The 14,379-nt window shown below is 51.7% G+C and overlaps 1 protein-coding gene across 4 annotated transcripts in view; it reads right to left on the bottom strand.

Moving 5' to 3' along the window:
* COL27A1 (collagen type XXVII alpha 1 chain) overlaps nt 1-12,158 on the bottom strand; it is a 150,018-nt gene extending 137,860 nt beyond the window's left edge. For 3 of the 4 annotated variants that reach the window (XM_035341657.1, XM_035341658.1, XM_035341659.1), the window contains exons 1-2: nt 10,622-11,185; nt 1,604-1,674 (exon numbers count right to left, since the gene is read on the bottom strand). In XM_035341657.1, the coding sequence (XP_035197548.1) occupies nt 1,604-1,674; nt 10,622-10,677 (127 nt within the window). In that variant the 5' untranslated portion in view covers nt 10,678-11,185. Of the gene's footprint in view, nt 1-1,603; nt 1,675-10,621; nt 11,186-12,034 lie in introns of those variants that run through there. The other variant, XM_035341656.1, reaches the window with a different exon arrangement.
* Between the last annotated feature and the right edge of the window lie 2,221 nt (nt 12,159-14,379).

The raw sequence follows: 14,379 nt of genomic DNA, 5'->3' as shown, positions 1-14,379 counted from the left end.
CTCTGTGCTCCCTGATTTTCCAGCGTGCAGGAAGATCTCTGAGCCTTACAGCAGTAACTGTGGTCTGGTCAATAGCCCCTAGCACTGGCTTCATTTCATCCCCACGCACATCTACGAACAAGCTCTCATTTGTTTTTGTAAATCTCTCATTCAAAAATCCTGAGCAATAACGGAGTCTCAAATCACCAGGGTTTCCTTACAGCCTTTGCTTCCTTGGAAGGTTTTGCTTTCTGGTCCCGTCTCTGATTGTGGGGAAATTGAGCAGGACTTTGTAACTCCTTTATCACGGAGGAAGCATCTCAGAAGGGGGATGTCTGCCACACTAAGGTAGTGCACTAAGAGCGAAGTGAAAGAGTTTCCTTTCAAATGATGGTAACAATCAAAAACGATGGCACCATCCCATAATTATCCATCATTTTCCTCCCATGATAAAGATGAATCTAAACAGCATATTAAAACCTCCTTGAATAGGAGATGCCAAGACACAGTATTTATTCTGCCTCTTTATGAGCTGACATAAAACTTGCTCTGAAAACTGCTTGACTAAGTAATTCAGCCAGATGTTCACCTCTTTTGCATTGAAGCAGAATTCGGAAAATATTACATTTTTCAAAATTACTGATGGCAGGGATGTTATTTTTTCTTCTGTAAAAAGTGCTCCATGGGCTGGCTTACAGCTGAGCATTGACCAACTTTCTATTTTTCCTTCACGCTTTGGAGACTGAGAGGAGAGCCCTGGAGCCTGCTAGTCCACTTATTGTTGTCTCCTGATTGCAGGAAGCTGTTTGGTTCCAGCATGTACCCGCGTAAAACATCCGCGGGGAAGAGGTGTTGCTATTTTAAGGGATGGCTCCCTGACAAACAGATGTTGCAGAGAGGCTCAGCTACCAATATCAGTTGTAAAAGATGCATTTATTTTTAATTTTTGTTGACTCTGAAGCTACCTCATCACGTGGGGGCCATTGATTACTGTAGCCCAACCTTTTGTCCTGTCTCCAGCAGCAGTGGGAAGGGATGCCTAGAGGAGCTGGGGTGAAGACACATGGTCACTGCCTACAGAGCTCTCTCCCTGCAGCACGGGGACCGAGCCAGACATAGTAATTCTCCCATCAACCACTCCCATGGGATATTTCTTCCTGAAATTTGCTTTTACTTTTCGAACTCCCATAACTTCTGTATGCACAACATCGTGTCTGCACCAGGAGCGGTTGGGTTGCGTTCAAGTCAAGGAAAAATCTGTCTGCCAGAGATGCTTAATTCCTTAATGCCCCAGCCCCAAGGGGCTCTTCCTAAAAGCAAATACAGGTAGATGCCAGTGACATTTTAGACACACTGAAGGGCTTCATTCCCACCAGTTCCGCCAGGCAGACAGGCACTTCTCAAAGTCCTGGGGGGCACGTAATCACCTGTAAAAACCCGGTTCTTTTGCCAGCTGTTAACTGCGTCATCTACAGCGTGCGGATCTCTGCAATGATCAGCAATAAATGCACTTAATTCTGTGCACTAGGCTCAGGCATTATTAAATGATGGTCCCAAACTGATACAGAAGTCCTCGGCTCTTACTGTGATTGAAAAAGGAGGGGGGGAAAAAGGTGCAATTTACCTTCAGAATTTCCCTGTGTGAGTCCCAGGAACCAGCTAAAACATAACACAGTCCAGACAAAGCAGAATCCCCTAAAATTGGAAAAGAAGAAAAAATAATGAGTTTCTCCAACATTAGTAACAGAAAACAGCCCTGTTAAAGGACTTCTCCTGGACCACAAGTCCAGTGAAGGCAATGGCGGTGTTCACACACCTCTAGGAAAGGGGTGCTCAGCAGAACAGTGCTTGTTTCTGACTGAGATTTCATTCTGCTGCTTCAAAGCCCTCTACACCCCCCTGAATTCAGCGGGTTTTCCCACCAGCGTTGCAGGCTGCTGATCAAATCCTGAACGAGGAGCAGACCGGTGTTTTTAGACACAGCACCCCCAGTGCCAGGTCAGCAGTCCTTTCACTGCTGCTGCTTGCTGGCAGTCATCCTGCCTAGGACAGGACAGCAGAAGTGCAACAGGATGGAGAAATAGTTCAAGACGGGAAGGCCAAAAGGCATGCCAGCAGTACATGTGCATGTCTGTGAGGACACAGGTAGGAAAGGGGCTGCCACGCAGTGACAGCTCACCTGCCCTTGCATCTCAGCAAACAAAATCGGAGTCCTGATGCTTTACTACATACTTAAAAATATTCTGAACATGTAAAATCCTGCAGGGATCAACTCCTGTTTTTAGACCAGCACAAAGGTGGGGGACAGCTTCCAACCTATGCCATTGCCACTGGTGACTATCTCCTTAGTTTGGTATGGCAGGAAGTTTTAGAAAGCAAGAGCTGCAGGCTCCCAGGCGCAGAGCTCTCGCAGACTCCTTCATGTCTGAGAAGGAACTGGGCAAACCTTTCTGCTTTAGCTAAACTTTAAGCCTCTGAGTGCCATTGAAAACAGCAGCAGAGAGGAAAAGTTTTACCAGAAAGGCAGCTGAAGCCCCCTTTCCCCCGCCAACTTCCTTGATTTGGAGCCAACTAACGAACATAGGAAACTCCTTCGTTAAGCTCACTTAAAATTGTCAGCGGAAAGTTTGGAGATTGAATTCCCTCGTCTTTGAGAGATGAGATTTAACAGCTCGATCAGCAAGGGCATCAGGCAGCCGGAGGAATTGAGAAAAAAAAAGAAGTAAACTACAGAAAGTCCTCGGCCAGAAGAAAGCAGTGTGGGACATCCACCAGTCGCTCTTCACTTCAGCCAAGCCAGTGAGAACAGTGGGGATTTGCAAAGCGATGCCAAAGTAGAGCTTGCTCCTCTCTTTGGATCTGGCAGAGAGGAATCATTTATCAAACAGGATTAGAGACCACTCTTCTCCTGCCATCAAGTCTCAGCTTTACCTCAAAAAAAATATCCTCTGAGACAATGCAAGACCCTGGGCCAGATCCTCACCTAGAGCAGGAGACCCTTTCCCACAGCTACAACGAAGCCACAGTGATTTACACAGCAGTGGGGAAACCTGGCCTCGAACGTAAAAATCCATGCAGGAATCCAGCCACTAACTAATATTTTAAAGCTTGAAGGGACAAAATACTGGAGTGGCCCCACATTGGCTGGGAAAAAAAATGAGATGAAGCACATCACTCTTTTGCTGTTTCCATTACCCTGACACTGGGCTGCACATTTCAGGAGTTATGGGCCTGCTTTAGTTTACGCACGAAGGAACAGCGGCGTGGAGTAGCCAAATCTTTCTCCGTGTCCTGTAGCCAGCCATACGCTAACCAGGTAACCTTCGGTGCACTCGAGAGACCTCCAGCTGGGGTGATGGGGCTGTTTTTTGCCTGCTGTATCCCATAGGATACCGCTCTCGGGGGCTGGAGACATGGTGTGTGCAGGAGAGCTCTTGGCCCCGCTCATTTAAGGGGAGTAGGAAGGCAAAGAGATTACGATGACTCCTCATGGCCAGCTCTAGCTGAAACCTTTTTATGACTTAAAAGAGGCTAACATCCCCTTCACAGAAGACCTGTATTTCTGTGCTCACCTCCAAAGGATCACAGTGTTAGGATGTGGATGCAACTCCCACACATGCACGGAGAGAAGGCCGCACTGGGTGCCAGCAACGGGGCTCGACTGCCCGATGAGAGCACGAGGGGAAGGGGGCGACCAACACAACATTGGCTCCAAAGCATTAATTACACCTTTTCTCTGTCCAGAACTGGATTTGTCCAGCTCTGTACAAGCCCTGGTGCACACAGCACACCTAACCCAAGCCCACCTGCATTCGGAGGGGTGCGAGAGAACCTTCACCACCCAAACGTGCATCCAAAATCCCTGTTGACCAACACAGCAAGGAGAACAAGCCTTAGGGAGAATCCAGCACGTAATTCCATTCCAGTGACACTGCTGGGGCTATAAAGGAGACGAATGCACAGCACGGGATCCAGCTGGCCCCAGCCCTGCTCCTGGACCCCTCGCGCAGCCAATGCTGTACGAGCTGAGAGCGGGGCCGAGTGCCAAAGCGCTGAAGAAAAACACTTTGGCAAAATTTACCAACTTAATGGAAAAAGCAAAAGCAGCTTCCAAATGGCAGACCTGTGAGTGATGGGGCTGTTAATTATTGCAGGATTTTATAATGCAGGCTCTTTTTCCGTTACAACTCTGCAGCAACAGGATTGCATAAGCAGTTTGAGTAGCAATAGTAAAGGAAGACTTTTCTCCTTTTATAGAGCTACCAAGCGCACCTTTCCTTTATCTCTGCTTCTTCCCACACGCTGTGATTTCCACAGAGACTCTAGCAAGAGGCACCCACTAGAGGCATGCATTTCTTTTATTGCACAGGGCTCATGAATACCCAAACGAGGATCCCACTGCTATAGTTCCTAGGCGAAGAAGCTCCCCTAAACACCTACGACGTAGGTTCACGTGAACCCTATAAGTTTTCCAGGAGAGACACAAGCTCCCTTTACAGCAAATTGAAGCTACTGACTACAGAGCAATTTTTGTTTCCTTACTTTTTGCAGAGCCCTGGGATCTGTCCAGAACTACCAGGGTTGAAAGCAAAAGACAACAGAGGGACAGAAGTGGCTGTCAGTAACACTTCTTGGACTCGGCGGTGACCTCAGCATCTCCCCGGTGAGAATCAGGGGTGTGCAGGTAGCAGCTAGAAAAAACACCCTGAGTTCCTACAAAACTTAACCCAAAGGTCCCAGCACCACTTCCACCGGGGCTGGCACCTCCTGGAGGTCCCTGCATGTGGTGCTCAGAACCAATCTAGAGGTCTGCCGAAATCACGACTGCTAATTAGTGTACTAATTAGCAAAACTCTGCCCTGGGTTCTCGGCTTGGAGACTCACTTGCTATCTTCTTAATGCATATTAAAAATCAGATTTCTGGCAGCAGCAAGCTGTGGCATGGGGGCGTGCAGAAGTTATCACTGCTCCACGTGGCTTGTGCAGAGCGCGCCTTGCTCCCAGCCCCAGTACGGGCACGGTCCGGTGGCAGCCTCAAGAGTAAAAGTAAAGAAAAAATCCTGCATACCACTTCTTACCTGGCAGCCAACAGCTTCTGTGACAGAGGAAAAAAGGACCATGATGAATCTAAAGACAAGAGCAATAAATTCAACAGCCTCGAGAACAAACTTGTTCAGGAATTACCAATAAAAAGTGCAAGTTTGACAAAGCTGAAGCAATCTGTAAAAAAACTTATGATCAGCTAATTCTACACTTCACATTTCTGGAATTGGTTGGCTCAATTTCGGCATTCTTTAATTAAAAGTTTTGCTTAAAAAAAAAAAAAAAAGGAAGTCCAAGTGATTTTACATTTTTTTTTTTTTTTTTTTTTTTGCGCAGATGACGGGTCAAAGCTGAAAAAAATGTTACAAGGGCCCAAAACAGTGTTTTTTGTTTCTTTTTGCCTTCATTTTACAGTGCAAGATGTCTTTGAAATTGCTAATGTTCTTGCAGAGTGGAAAAATGATTCCCTCCACACTCTCCTCCATTCAGGTGTATTTTTTTTCCTGTCCAAAAGACCAGAGAGCCAGCTGGATGCTGAAAATCGCTTTTCAAGGAAGGCAAATCTACATTTCTAGCTGCAGATCAAACGAGAGTTCTTAGCAAGAGAAAATGTAGATGTTGTTTAAGATCCCGTGCACATGACTGTAGGTGACTTTTCATAAGACTCCCAAGCAGTTCTGGCAGTCAACAGGAAACAAAAATCACAGCCTACGTACTGGGATTTTAAATTGCACCATGGAATCGATTCCACTCCCAGCTTTTTGAGGCAGAAATCTCATTTTGTACTAGATCACCCTTTGCACAACAAACTTCCCTCTTTCCAGGGCTTCTGGAAACTATGCTATTTCTTCTCTCACCCTCAGTTTCAGGAGACAGGGATAGGAACCTATCATTATGTGGATGTCCCTGTTCTGACCCTGCATAATTCTGTGCTAGACCCTTTTTTGCAGCATCACCCAGATGTCGGTTTATACCTCCAGTCAAAGATTTTGGCTGGTGTACCCAGGCTCTGCTGAAAAACTCAGCGTGTTAAGGGGAGCGTGCCTGAGGTGACTGAAATTGCATTCACTTTAAACCCCCATTCAGCACCTACACTTTTGTTTGTTTGTTTGTTTGTTTCCATGTTTGTTTCCATGTTTCCATGGTCATTTAAAAATATTAAGAAATCGAGTTACCTAAAATTTGTCAATATCAGTTGGGGGGAAATGAAATGCAGTACCTCTCTCTATGAGAATTTAATGTTCAGAAAAGCTCCCCAAAATATCATCCAGCAACAAGTTCACAAAACAGGTTTCAAAGGAAGGTTTCAAGGACTGCCCCACCACTATTACCGAGACTCCAGGAGCCCAGATAGGAAATTCTCTTAGCCAGATTCAGACCTGTCCTTGTGGGGATCCTAAACAGAAACATCCCAATCGCTCCACCCTGCCCCAGGGTTTGGAACATGGGTGCAAACCCAGAAATTCCCAGGCTTTCTCCAGCGCCATTTCTGCCAAATCTCATCTCAATTCTGGATGAAAACAGGCTCAGAGCTGTGCCTATAGAGGTCTATCTCAGGGTTCTGGCAACTGTGGACCAGAAAAGCTGCTGCTTCCTCGGGAGGAGGCCCCTGGTCGTGTAAGAATGACCCGTCAGGGTCTGATGAAAGGGAGGAATCACACTCACAGAGGGGAGGGACACCGGTACCTGGCAGTGATACAGCAGCAGGGCTCAGGCACAGAAATGAAGTTTTGCTCTCCTAAAATGCTGCCTATCAGCCAGGCACAAGGAAGGTGTGGGTGTGTTTGCTCCCCCAGTGCCTATAGCTCCACGTAGCATTTCTCCACGGGCGTAATACAGACCTGCCACACACAGCATGAGGAGATGAAGCACCAGCATGGCCAACCCTCCCTCCTCCAGGCACCTCATTTTGTTCTTCTGAGGGTTTATGCTGATACCTGCAGATGAAGGGGTCCAAAATGCTGATCCCTGTCCTCCTAACTGGGATCTAGAGCTCGTGCATTCATTGCTTCTCCGAGCTCCTGCTGCTGACAACCTGCTTCCTCATCACTAGATGCAAGACTGACTGATGAGGCTGTGATGACTCAAACACCCTTCCAGATACCCCCCAGCACCTTAGGGGATCTTTCCTGACAACGTGCTGCTTGGTCTCCTTGTTGCTCACCATACTGCCTGCGTTGTTGGCTTTGCTGCTGTGCGAAGTGACAGCACCCACTGCGGCCCTTCCCTTTGTGTCCGCAGCTAGTAACTGGAGCCCTCGACAAACAGAAGTGCTAAGCGTGATCTGTCATCTAACTCCTTTTTTGTCCTTCCAACAAATGCCTTTGCATTCCTTCATTTTGTCAATGGGGTTTGGCAGAGCTGTATAGAATTCCCCATTGTTTCCATTTGCACTTCACTAAGTGTCCGTCATTGCTACTTATGCCTCCAACAAACTGGCAGAGAAAAAGAGAGAAAGAAAAAAAAAATCTCTATTTAGAAATTTCATATAACCCGTTAGTGCAAGACCTGGGTGTCCCCTGGTCTTTAACGCAACGTAACGTGATGTTTTGGAGCAGGGCAGTTTTATCCCCGCAGCCCCAAGCAGAAAGGGGATGAAGCTGGGGCTCTGTTAGGGTGGCACATCGAGGTGGCAGCAGAGGGGGACCTGGGCACAGGACCTCAGCCATGCCACTGCCCTTCCCTCCTGGGTCACAGCTCCAAGAGTCTGTGCCACTGCCTCCTCTTTGCCCCAAGGTACCAGCCCACCTGTACCAGCCCAGTATTGCCCTAATTTGTCCCAAATCACCTGCCCTGCCTGCAGGGCTATCATCCTCCCTCGAAACAGGAGCTGGCCTTTCCTCCGTCCCTTCCAGAGCTGCCCTGCCACTCAGTCCATCCTCCCCAGGGGCACCAGGTGGGTGCTGGATCACCGTGCGGGGCCTTCCTCACCCAGTGGGTGGGCCAGGTGGCCCCGAGGCAGCATTAGGGCCACCACCCGGGGCTGCAGCAGCAAGCAGGGTGAGCTGAGGCTCAGGAGCAGGAGGCCAGCCTCCCCTGGGCCAGCACGCAGCACCGGGGCTGGAAGGGGCCGGGCTGGTGCAGATGCAGCTAAAGAGCACGAGTGCTACGGGATGGACATGCTCAGTGAATGGCCCAGTGCAAAACCTTCTTCTGTGGCATCGGGGGGCCTGTGCTCACTGAAAATGCAGCAACAGAAACGATCAGGAAGAACGTTTTAAGTATCCAAAGCCCGTAAAGGTTTGTATTCTCCTGGTTTTACAGGCTTTGGCTGCTTGGGCCAGAAGGCTTCGGTTCCTTCACTCTGCAGCTGCTTCCCCTCCGCTGGTGAGCCAGCCCTGCCGTTCCCATCCGGGGGTGTCCCGCAGTCCGGCAGCTCCCCAGCCACCAGCCCCGCTCCGGAGGATGCCGCAGGGGCGCTGGGACACGTGGGGGCCCAGTGCCCCAAGGGACCGCACCAGAAGGTTCCCGTTAGGGGCTGCCGTCAGGAGCACCACGCTCAGGACCCCGAGGCGGGCTCAGCAGCACCAGGACGGCCCGGTGAGCAGCTCCGGGCTCCCGGGACCCTCACCGAGACCGCAGGCTTCAAGAGGAACAGCCCGCTGCGGGGACGGCGGGATGCACAGCACAGCTCCGCCGGGCAAGTGGGAGCCCAGCACCGACAAGCCCATCGGGAGGTAATGCGAAGGGCAGCAAGCGACCTCTGCCGAGGAGGGAACGGATCAGCAGCACGCTGGCAAGGTATTTAACCCCGAGCAGATCCTGGGAACAAAAGGCGCACATATTGAGCCGCCAGAAGAAACCACAGCGCGGATTTCCGTGGCACCTCGCACGGCGTTAAGCTGGGGCGCAGAGATGCGAGGGCAGATCCAGCCCCGCTGCGAGCACGCAGCCCCGCCGGGTGCCCCTTTCCTCGCCCTGGCCTCAGCGGGGTCTGACGTGCCCTGGGGCTCGAGCAAGGTCCCCCTGTCCCCCTCTGCAGCGTGGCTGCGGATAATTTGGCCACCGTGCTCCCAAGGTAGTGTGAAGGGACCTCGCCTCGTGCCAAGTGTCTCCCCAGCACCCGGCCCTGCCCCTTGCCTCGCAGCGCTGCTCCCGGTGCCCCAGAGCAGTCCTGGTCCCCCTGCACCCATGCCGACTTCTCCATTTGTGACACAGCCACGCTCACACGCTCCCAGGCAGGCACTGGGCTCCAGAGAGCACCCAGTGTTTAATAGGTGCAGCCGGGGGACAGTGCAGTCACCGGCATTTCCAGGCACACCACAGCCACGTCCGGGCAAAAAAAGAAAAAAGCCCCAAAGCACCGAAATTCAGTCCTTGTGAGCATATAAACACACACAGACTTCCCGAGGAGAGCTGGTTGCAGGCTCTGGGAGCGGTTCGGACCTCACCACATAACTTTACACACACAGACACACGCATGCAGGGCAGGCGTGTGCTGAGCCTACAAAGGAAACTGCACATTCATCCCCGTCCAGCTCCGGCACCGCGCTAACGGGGCAGCTGCGGGGAGCGGGGTGACCCTTGGGGTGCACACAGGGAATGGGGGGGGCGCCCCCAAATCCCCCTGCCCTGTTTCTGTCCTTTCCCCCCATCTCACAGCCCGTCCCGGTCTGGCAGAAGCGCAGGGATCCTGTACACAACTTTTTCAAACTGCCAGGCAGAAGAATCCCAGTCCTTCCAAGGGAGTGTCGGTAAATCATCATTACATCCGACAACGCAACCAGAGGGCTTAACCCTTTGCTAGTCCCCAGGAAAATAACAACAACAACAAATTTAACAATGAAAATCCTCAAAGCTGGCCCCGGCTGCGTGAGAAAGAGGACAGGCAGGGTGTGGACCGTAATTTTTCATGTCCCTATACGTACAGCGACAGAAAGATATCTTTGTGCGCGCGTACACGAAGCACACGAACATGCCACCACGCACCCGCCTGCCTCCCTGGACGTGCCTCCCAGCCCTCCCCATGGCTCTCCCACTTTTCGGAGGACAGCGGTGGCGATCTCCAGGTACTCGTGCCCCCGTCCCGCGGTGCAGGGCCAGGAAGCAGCGTTCCCAGCCTGCTCCCCAGCGGGGCTGGGAACCTCCCGGCGCCTGCCCAGGGTGAAGGAGCTGGGGGGACCCCGGGGAGGTGGAATCGCCCGCTGCTGCATCTCGATGCGGGTGCAACACCCGCACCCGGGTGGCCCACCTCCGGGACCAGTTCCCAGACTGGGAGCTCCTTTCCCCAGGGCTGGGAAGCGGGGGTTCCTCCCGCCGTCCCCGGCGCCCTGACCCCCAGCTCCGCTCCTCACCGAGGCGCTCTCAGCCCCGACCCCACACCCCAGCCCCATTCCCACCCTCCTGCTCCAGCGTGGCCTCCCCGCTTCCCAGCCCATTCTCCTCTGCAGCCCAGGAGTTTTCACATCGTCCCCTGGCAGCAGGAATGTCTTCCCTCACCCCATCCCCAGCCGCCCCGAGCACAGCGGAGCAGAGCAGGGCTCCCTCCCAGGCACGCTTTCCCCGCCCGCGCCCCTCGGGCTCCCCCAGCCCCCCAAAACCCCATTTCCCCCCGGGATGCCCTTCCCCAGCGCCGGGAGAAGTAGGACTTTGTACTCACCCCCTGCCTGCTGCTGTAGCTCTGAGTCTGGAGACCGGCTCTGATTCCGGCTCCATCACGTTTAGTGCATTGTCTCTTTCGGGCAATTTTTGCGGCAATCCATCAGAAAAAGGGCAACAGACCGGTTTGTGGGTACATCCTTCCCAGGAGCTCAGCTCTCTGCCTCTCTAAGGGGCTCAGCTGTGTCAAAGACACCCCCTGGCCCGGACGGCTCACTCCTTCCTCCTTCTCTTCTGGGTCCTTTTGCTTACACAGATCTTTTAATCCCATTTAACTCCCTCTCGGCAGACTGCAATTACCTTGGGAGAAAGGAGAGAGAACAGAAAGTACACGCTAGGAAGCCAGGCTGGCCCATGGTCGCTGGATTTCTTGCCTCTCTTTTTTTTTTTTCCTCCTTGTTAATATTACAATTGCTGTGATCCCTGGTTTCCAAAATCCTTGATTGAAAGTGTATTTTTTCTTAGCTGTTATGTTTTTTTTTTTTGTTTGGTTGGTGGTTGTAATTATTTTTTTTATTTGCAGTGCAGATGTGCCTCCCACCCCCCCAAAGATCTCTCCTCTGGACTTAGAGAGAAGAGGAAAAGGCAGATTTTCAGAAATGAAAATTATTTAAGGATGTCCCTGCTGCCTCTCTCTGCTGCCCTCCTCTGTAGTACTGAAGCACTTGCAAAAAATAATACAAAGTAAATAAATAAAAAATTGAAACTTCGGCTACAAGAGCTGCAGGGGAGTAACCCAAGACCCCTTCCAGGCTGCGCAGAGCAGGAGAGGGCGACTCCGTGGAGGAAGGCCCACCTATGGGGGAGGCTGCTGATGGAGACGGCTGCTGGGCCGTGGTCACCTGCCCGGCCACGAACCCTCTGCCCAAAGCAGCTCCGGCCCAGCACACTGGGACAGCGATGGACCCGCGGTACCAGGTACCTGATGTGGCTTCTCCCCGTGGGTGCAGCGCTTGGAGGAGGCTGAGAGCCCGCGGAGGGGGCTCGGACACGCAGGAGCCCCCCGCTCCCCTCCTCGCCCTGTCCTGCTCCCATGGGGAGTGAGCGAAGGGACCCGGGTGGGGGCATCCCCAGACCCCTTCTCCTCCCATGGCCAGGTGATGGAGGCTGGAGCCTGAGGGGCTAGGAGGAGGGAAGGAGCTTCCTTACGTGAAGTCCAGCAGAGGAAAGCAGATCCCAAGCCCACCCAGCTGGCTGTGCCACGAGAGGGGACTTTGTGCTGGGCTCTTCCTGGCTCTCCCCACCGAGCCAGGACTCCCCCAAGCCCCATCCACCGTGCACAGCCAAGGTGACAGGCAGGTCCCTCTTGTCCATGTTGTCCACGCCAGGACAGCAAAGCCCTCAGGGGGTCCCCTTGAGCCCCTGGGAGCCCCCCAGCCCTGCCCCTCGCACAGTCGCTGCCTTGGGCACTTACTTGGTGAGGCGGGAGGCCGCGCAACGTCTCCTTGCAGCCCCACCTTCATTGGCATTCATTTGTCCCAGCAGCTTACAACAGCGTCTGCTTCTTAAAAGATACTACTAATAATAACAATAAAAAAGCTAAAGGAAAAAAAAAAAAAAAAAAAAAGCAGCACCCAAGCCCTTTCCTGCCTCCTTCCCTTCAGTCCCAAGGTGTCTGGAGCCAAGGGGGTGCCTGCCAGGCTCAGGGCCCCTGGCCGAGCCAAGGCTCCCTGGCAAGGCTGGGTCCCCCCAGATTCAGCAGGTAACCCGAATTGCCCCCAAATTCAGCAGGTAATCCTTCCCCGGGGAGCACGCAGGCAGGGGCCCCGCGGGTCCAGGAGGGAAGGTGGGCTGCGAGCAGGAGGGACACGGATGGGAGAGAGGTGGAAATTATAAGGCTGCCCTTGTCCTTTTAAATAGCTGCAGCCAGGGGACTCCGCTGGCTGGCTGGGGTGCCCCAGGTATCCGATTTCAGCAAACAGCAGCTAATGAGAGGAGATCCAGCCTCCGAGGGGCAGGTTCAGCGCTGCCCTGCGGGCAGGGGGGCACTGGGGCACCCCTGCAGCAAGGGATGGGGGGGGGAGGGGGGAGGCTGGAGGCTGCGGGGCAGAGCTGGGGGCAAGGAGGGCAGGTTGGGGTCCCTGGGCTGCCAGGGTTATGCTGCAAAGGTTGGATCCTGCAGGTGCTGAGCCAGCCCGGGGGTTTGTTCCGCATGGGTAGGGGGCTGTATGCCCTCTGAGATGGGGGAAAGGACCAGGCAGAACCACAGCACCTGGCTGTGGGCCCTAACCTTGGTTCACCCCCTCGAAAAAAAAACAAACGTACAGCTGCAAGTAGGATGAACACTGACCCACCAAGTCCCTGAACTTGAAGGTTTTGCTGGGAGCAGAAAATTCAAGGACCCGCTGGCCTGACTCAGCACTGCAGGTTTTACTCGAAAAGGTGACCTCAGCGTGGCCAAAAGTTAAGGTTTCCACCAGAGCTCAGACCTCCCGTGACGTCTCCTGTTACCAGGCATGCTGAGTGCTTTTCTTTAATACAGACATTTGGCTGAGTCGTGGTTGCTTGCAGGGACTGTGGTTTTGCATCTCCCAGTTTCTATAGGCAGGAGATTTTATTCATACCTTTGCTCTGAAACATCTGCATTTTTCTTTCTCGCTTGCTATAATTGAGGGAGCTTTAAGCAATAACAATAAAGCACAAAGGAATTTGAAATAAGCAGTGTTATGACTGGGATAAATAAGTAACAGCCTCGCAGTCCACTTTCCTCAGGGACACTTTTCCAGAAGCGTGCAGCCACTTTGCGCGCCCAGACACTTGCTGGAAGCTCCTGTGCACAGGCAGACCTGTCGCAGTGCTCTGAAGCCCCAGGAGCTCGGACAACCCACCCAGATCAGCTCTGAGGACTGGGACTTGAGGGATAAAAGGTAGTCACACAGCGTGTCAGAAACCACATAAAACTCTATTTTCTCAGCTATTTTTACCCCAGCTGTTTTTCCATGTTTCTCAGTCATGCATTCCTCACTGAGAAATATATTCAAGCCAAGCCTAGAGTGTTTTAAGATTAAAGCTTTAGCTATTATATGTATACATGCATATAACTTCACAAAGAAATGTATGGAAATTCCTGTGCCGTTGACTGCGCCTTGTAGCCTGCTGTTCTTTTCTAATTTCTAACTTTTCCAAAACCTGCAAGTATTCAGCAACCGTCCTTCCCCGCAAAGAAAACCGTACTATCCCAGCGAACAACAAGGGTCCAGCTTCCCAGAACAAGGGGACAGAAGTGAAAACAGAAAGGTGTGCTGCAGCTTTTTGGGAAGATGCACGCAGATGCAGCAGGGACAGGTAAGCAGTAAGCAAAAGGACTGGCAGAGCTTCAGGACTGTAGTGCTGCAGAGACCACAACGAAACACACTTGGAGCCCCAACCTGCAAATATTTATGTACGTACTTAACTTTGCTCATATGAACAGTTTCAAACCAAACACATGCATAAAAGCTTTGCTAGCATGCAGACATAAATGTAGCCCAGCAGTAGGAAAAAGGGAATTAGTTTAAAACAAAAGGAAACCCAACATTGCCAAGAGTAGTGCCAAGTGAATTCAGGTTCAAAAATTAGACCTCATTCTTCAAAAAGAGAAAAGCCACAACATATGATCTGAATAGAAATATATTTAGCAGATTTATTTTTCTTTCCTTCCACATTTAAATAGAAGCCATTTTAAAATACTAAATTAGCTGAAGTAAATCAGCACAGCAGTGAAATGAAAAAAAAATATTTAAAAAAAGGCAAGAAAAAGGGAAAAAAATGAATTTACTA

This window comes from Oxyura jamaicensis, chromosome 17 (genome assembly GCF_011077185.1).
Source record: "Oxyura jamaicensis isolate SHBP4307 breed ruddy duck chromosome 17, BPBGC_Ojam_1.0, whole genome shotgun sequence".
NCBI lineage: Eukaryota > Metazoa > Chordata > Aves > Anseriformes > Anatidae > Oxyura > Oxyura jamaicensis.
The sequence above is the reverse complement of the archived record's forward strand: the minus strand, read 5'-3'. Positions and strand labels throughout refer to the sequence as shown.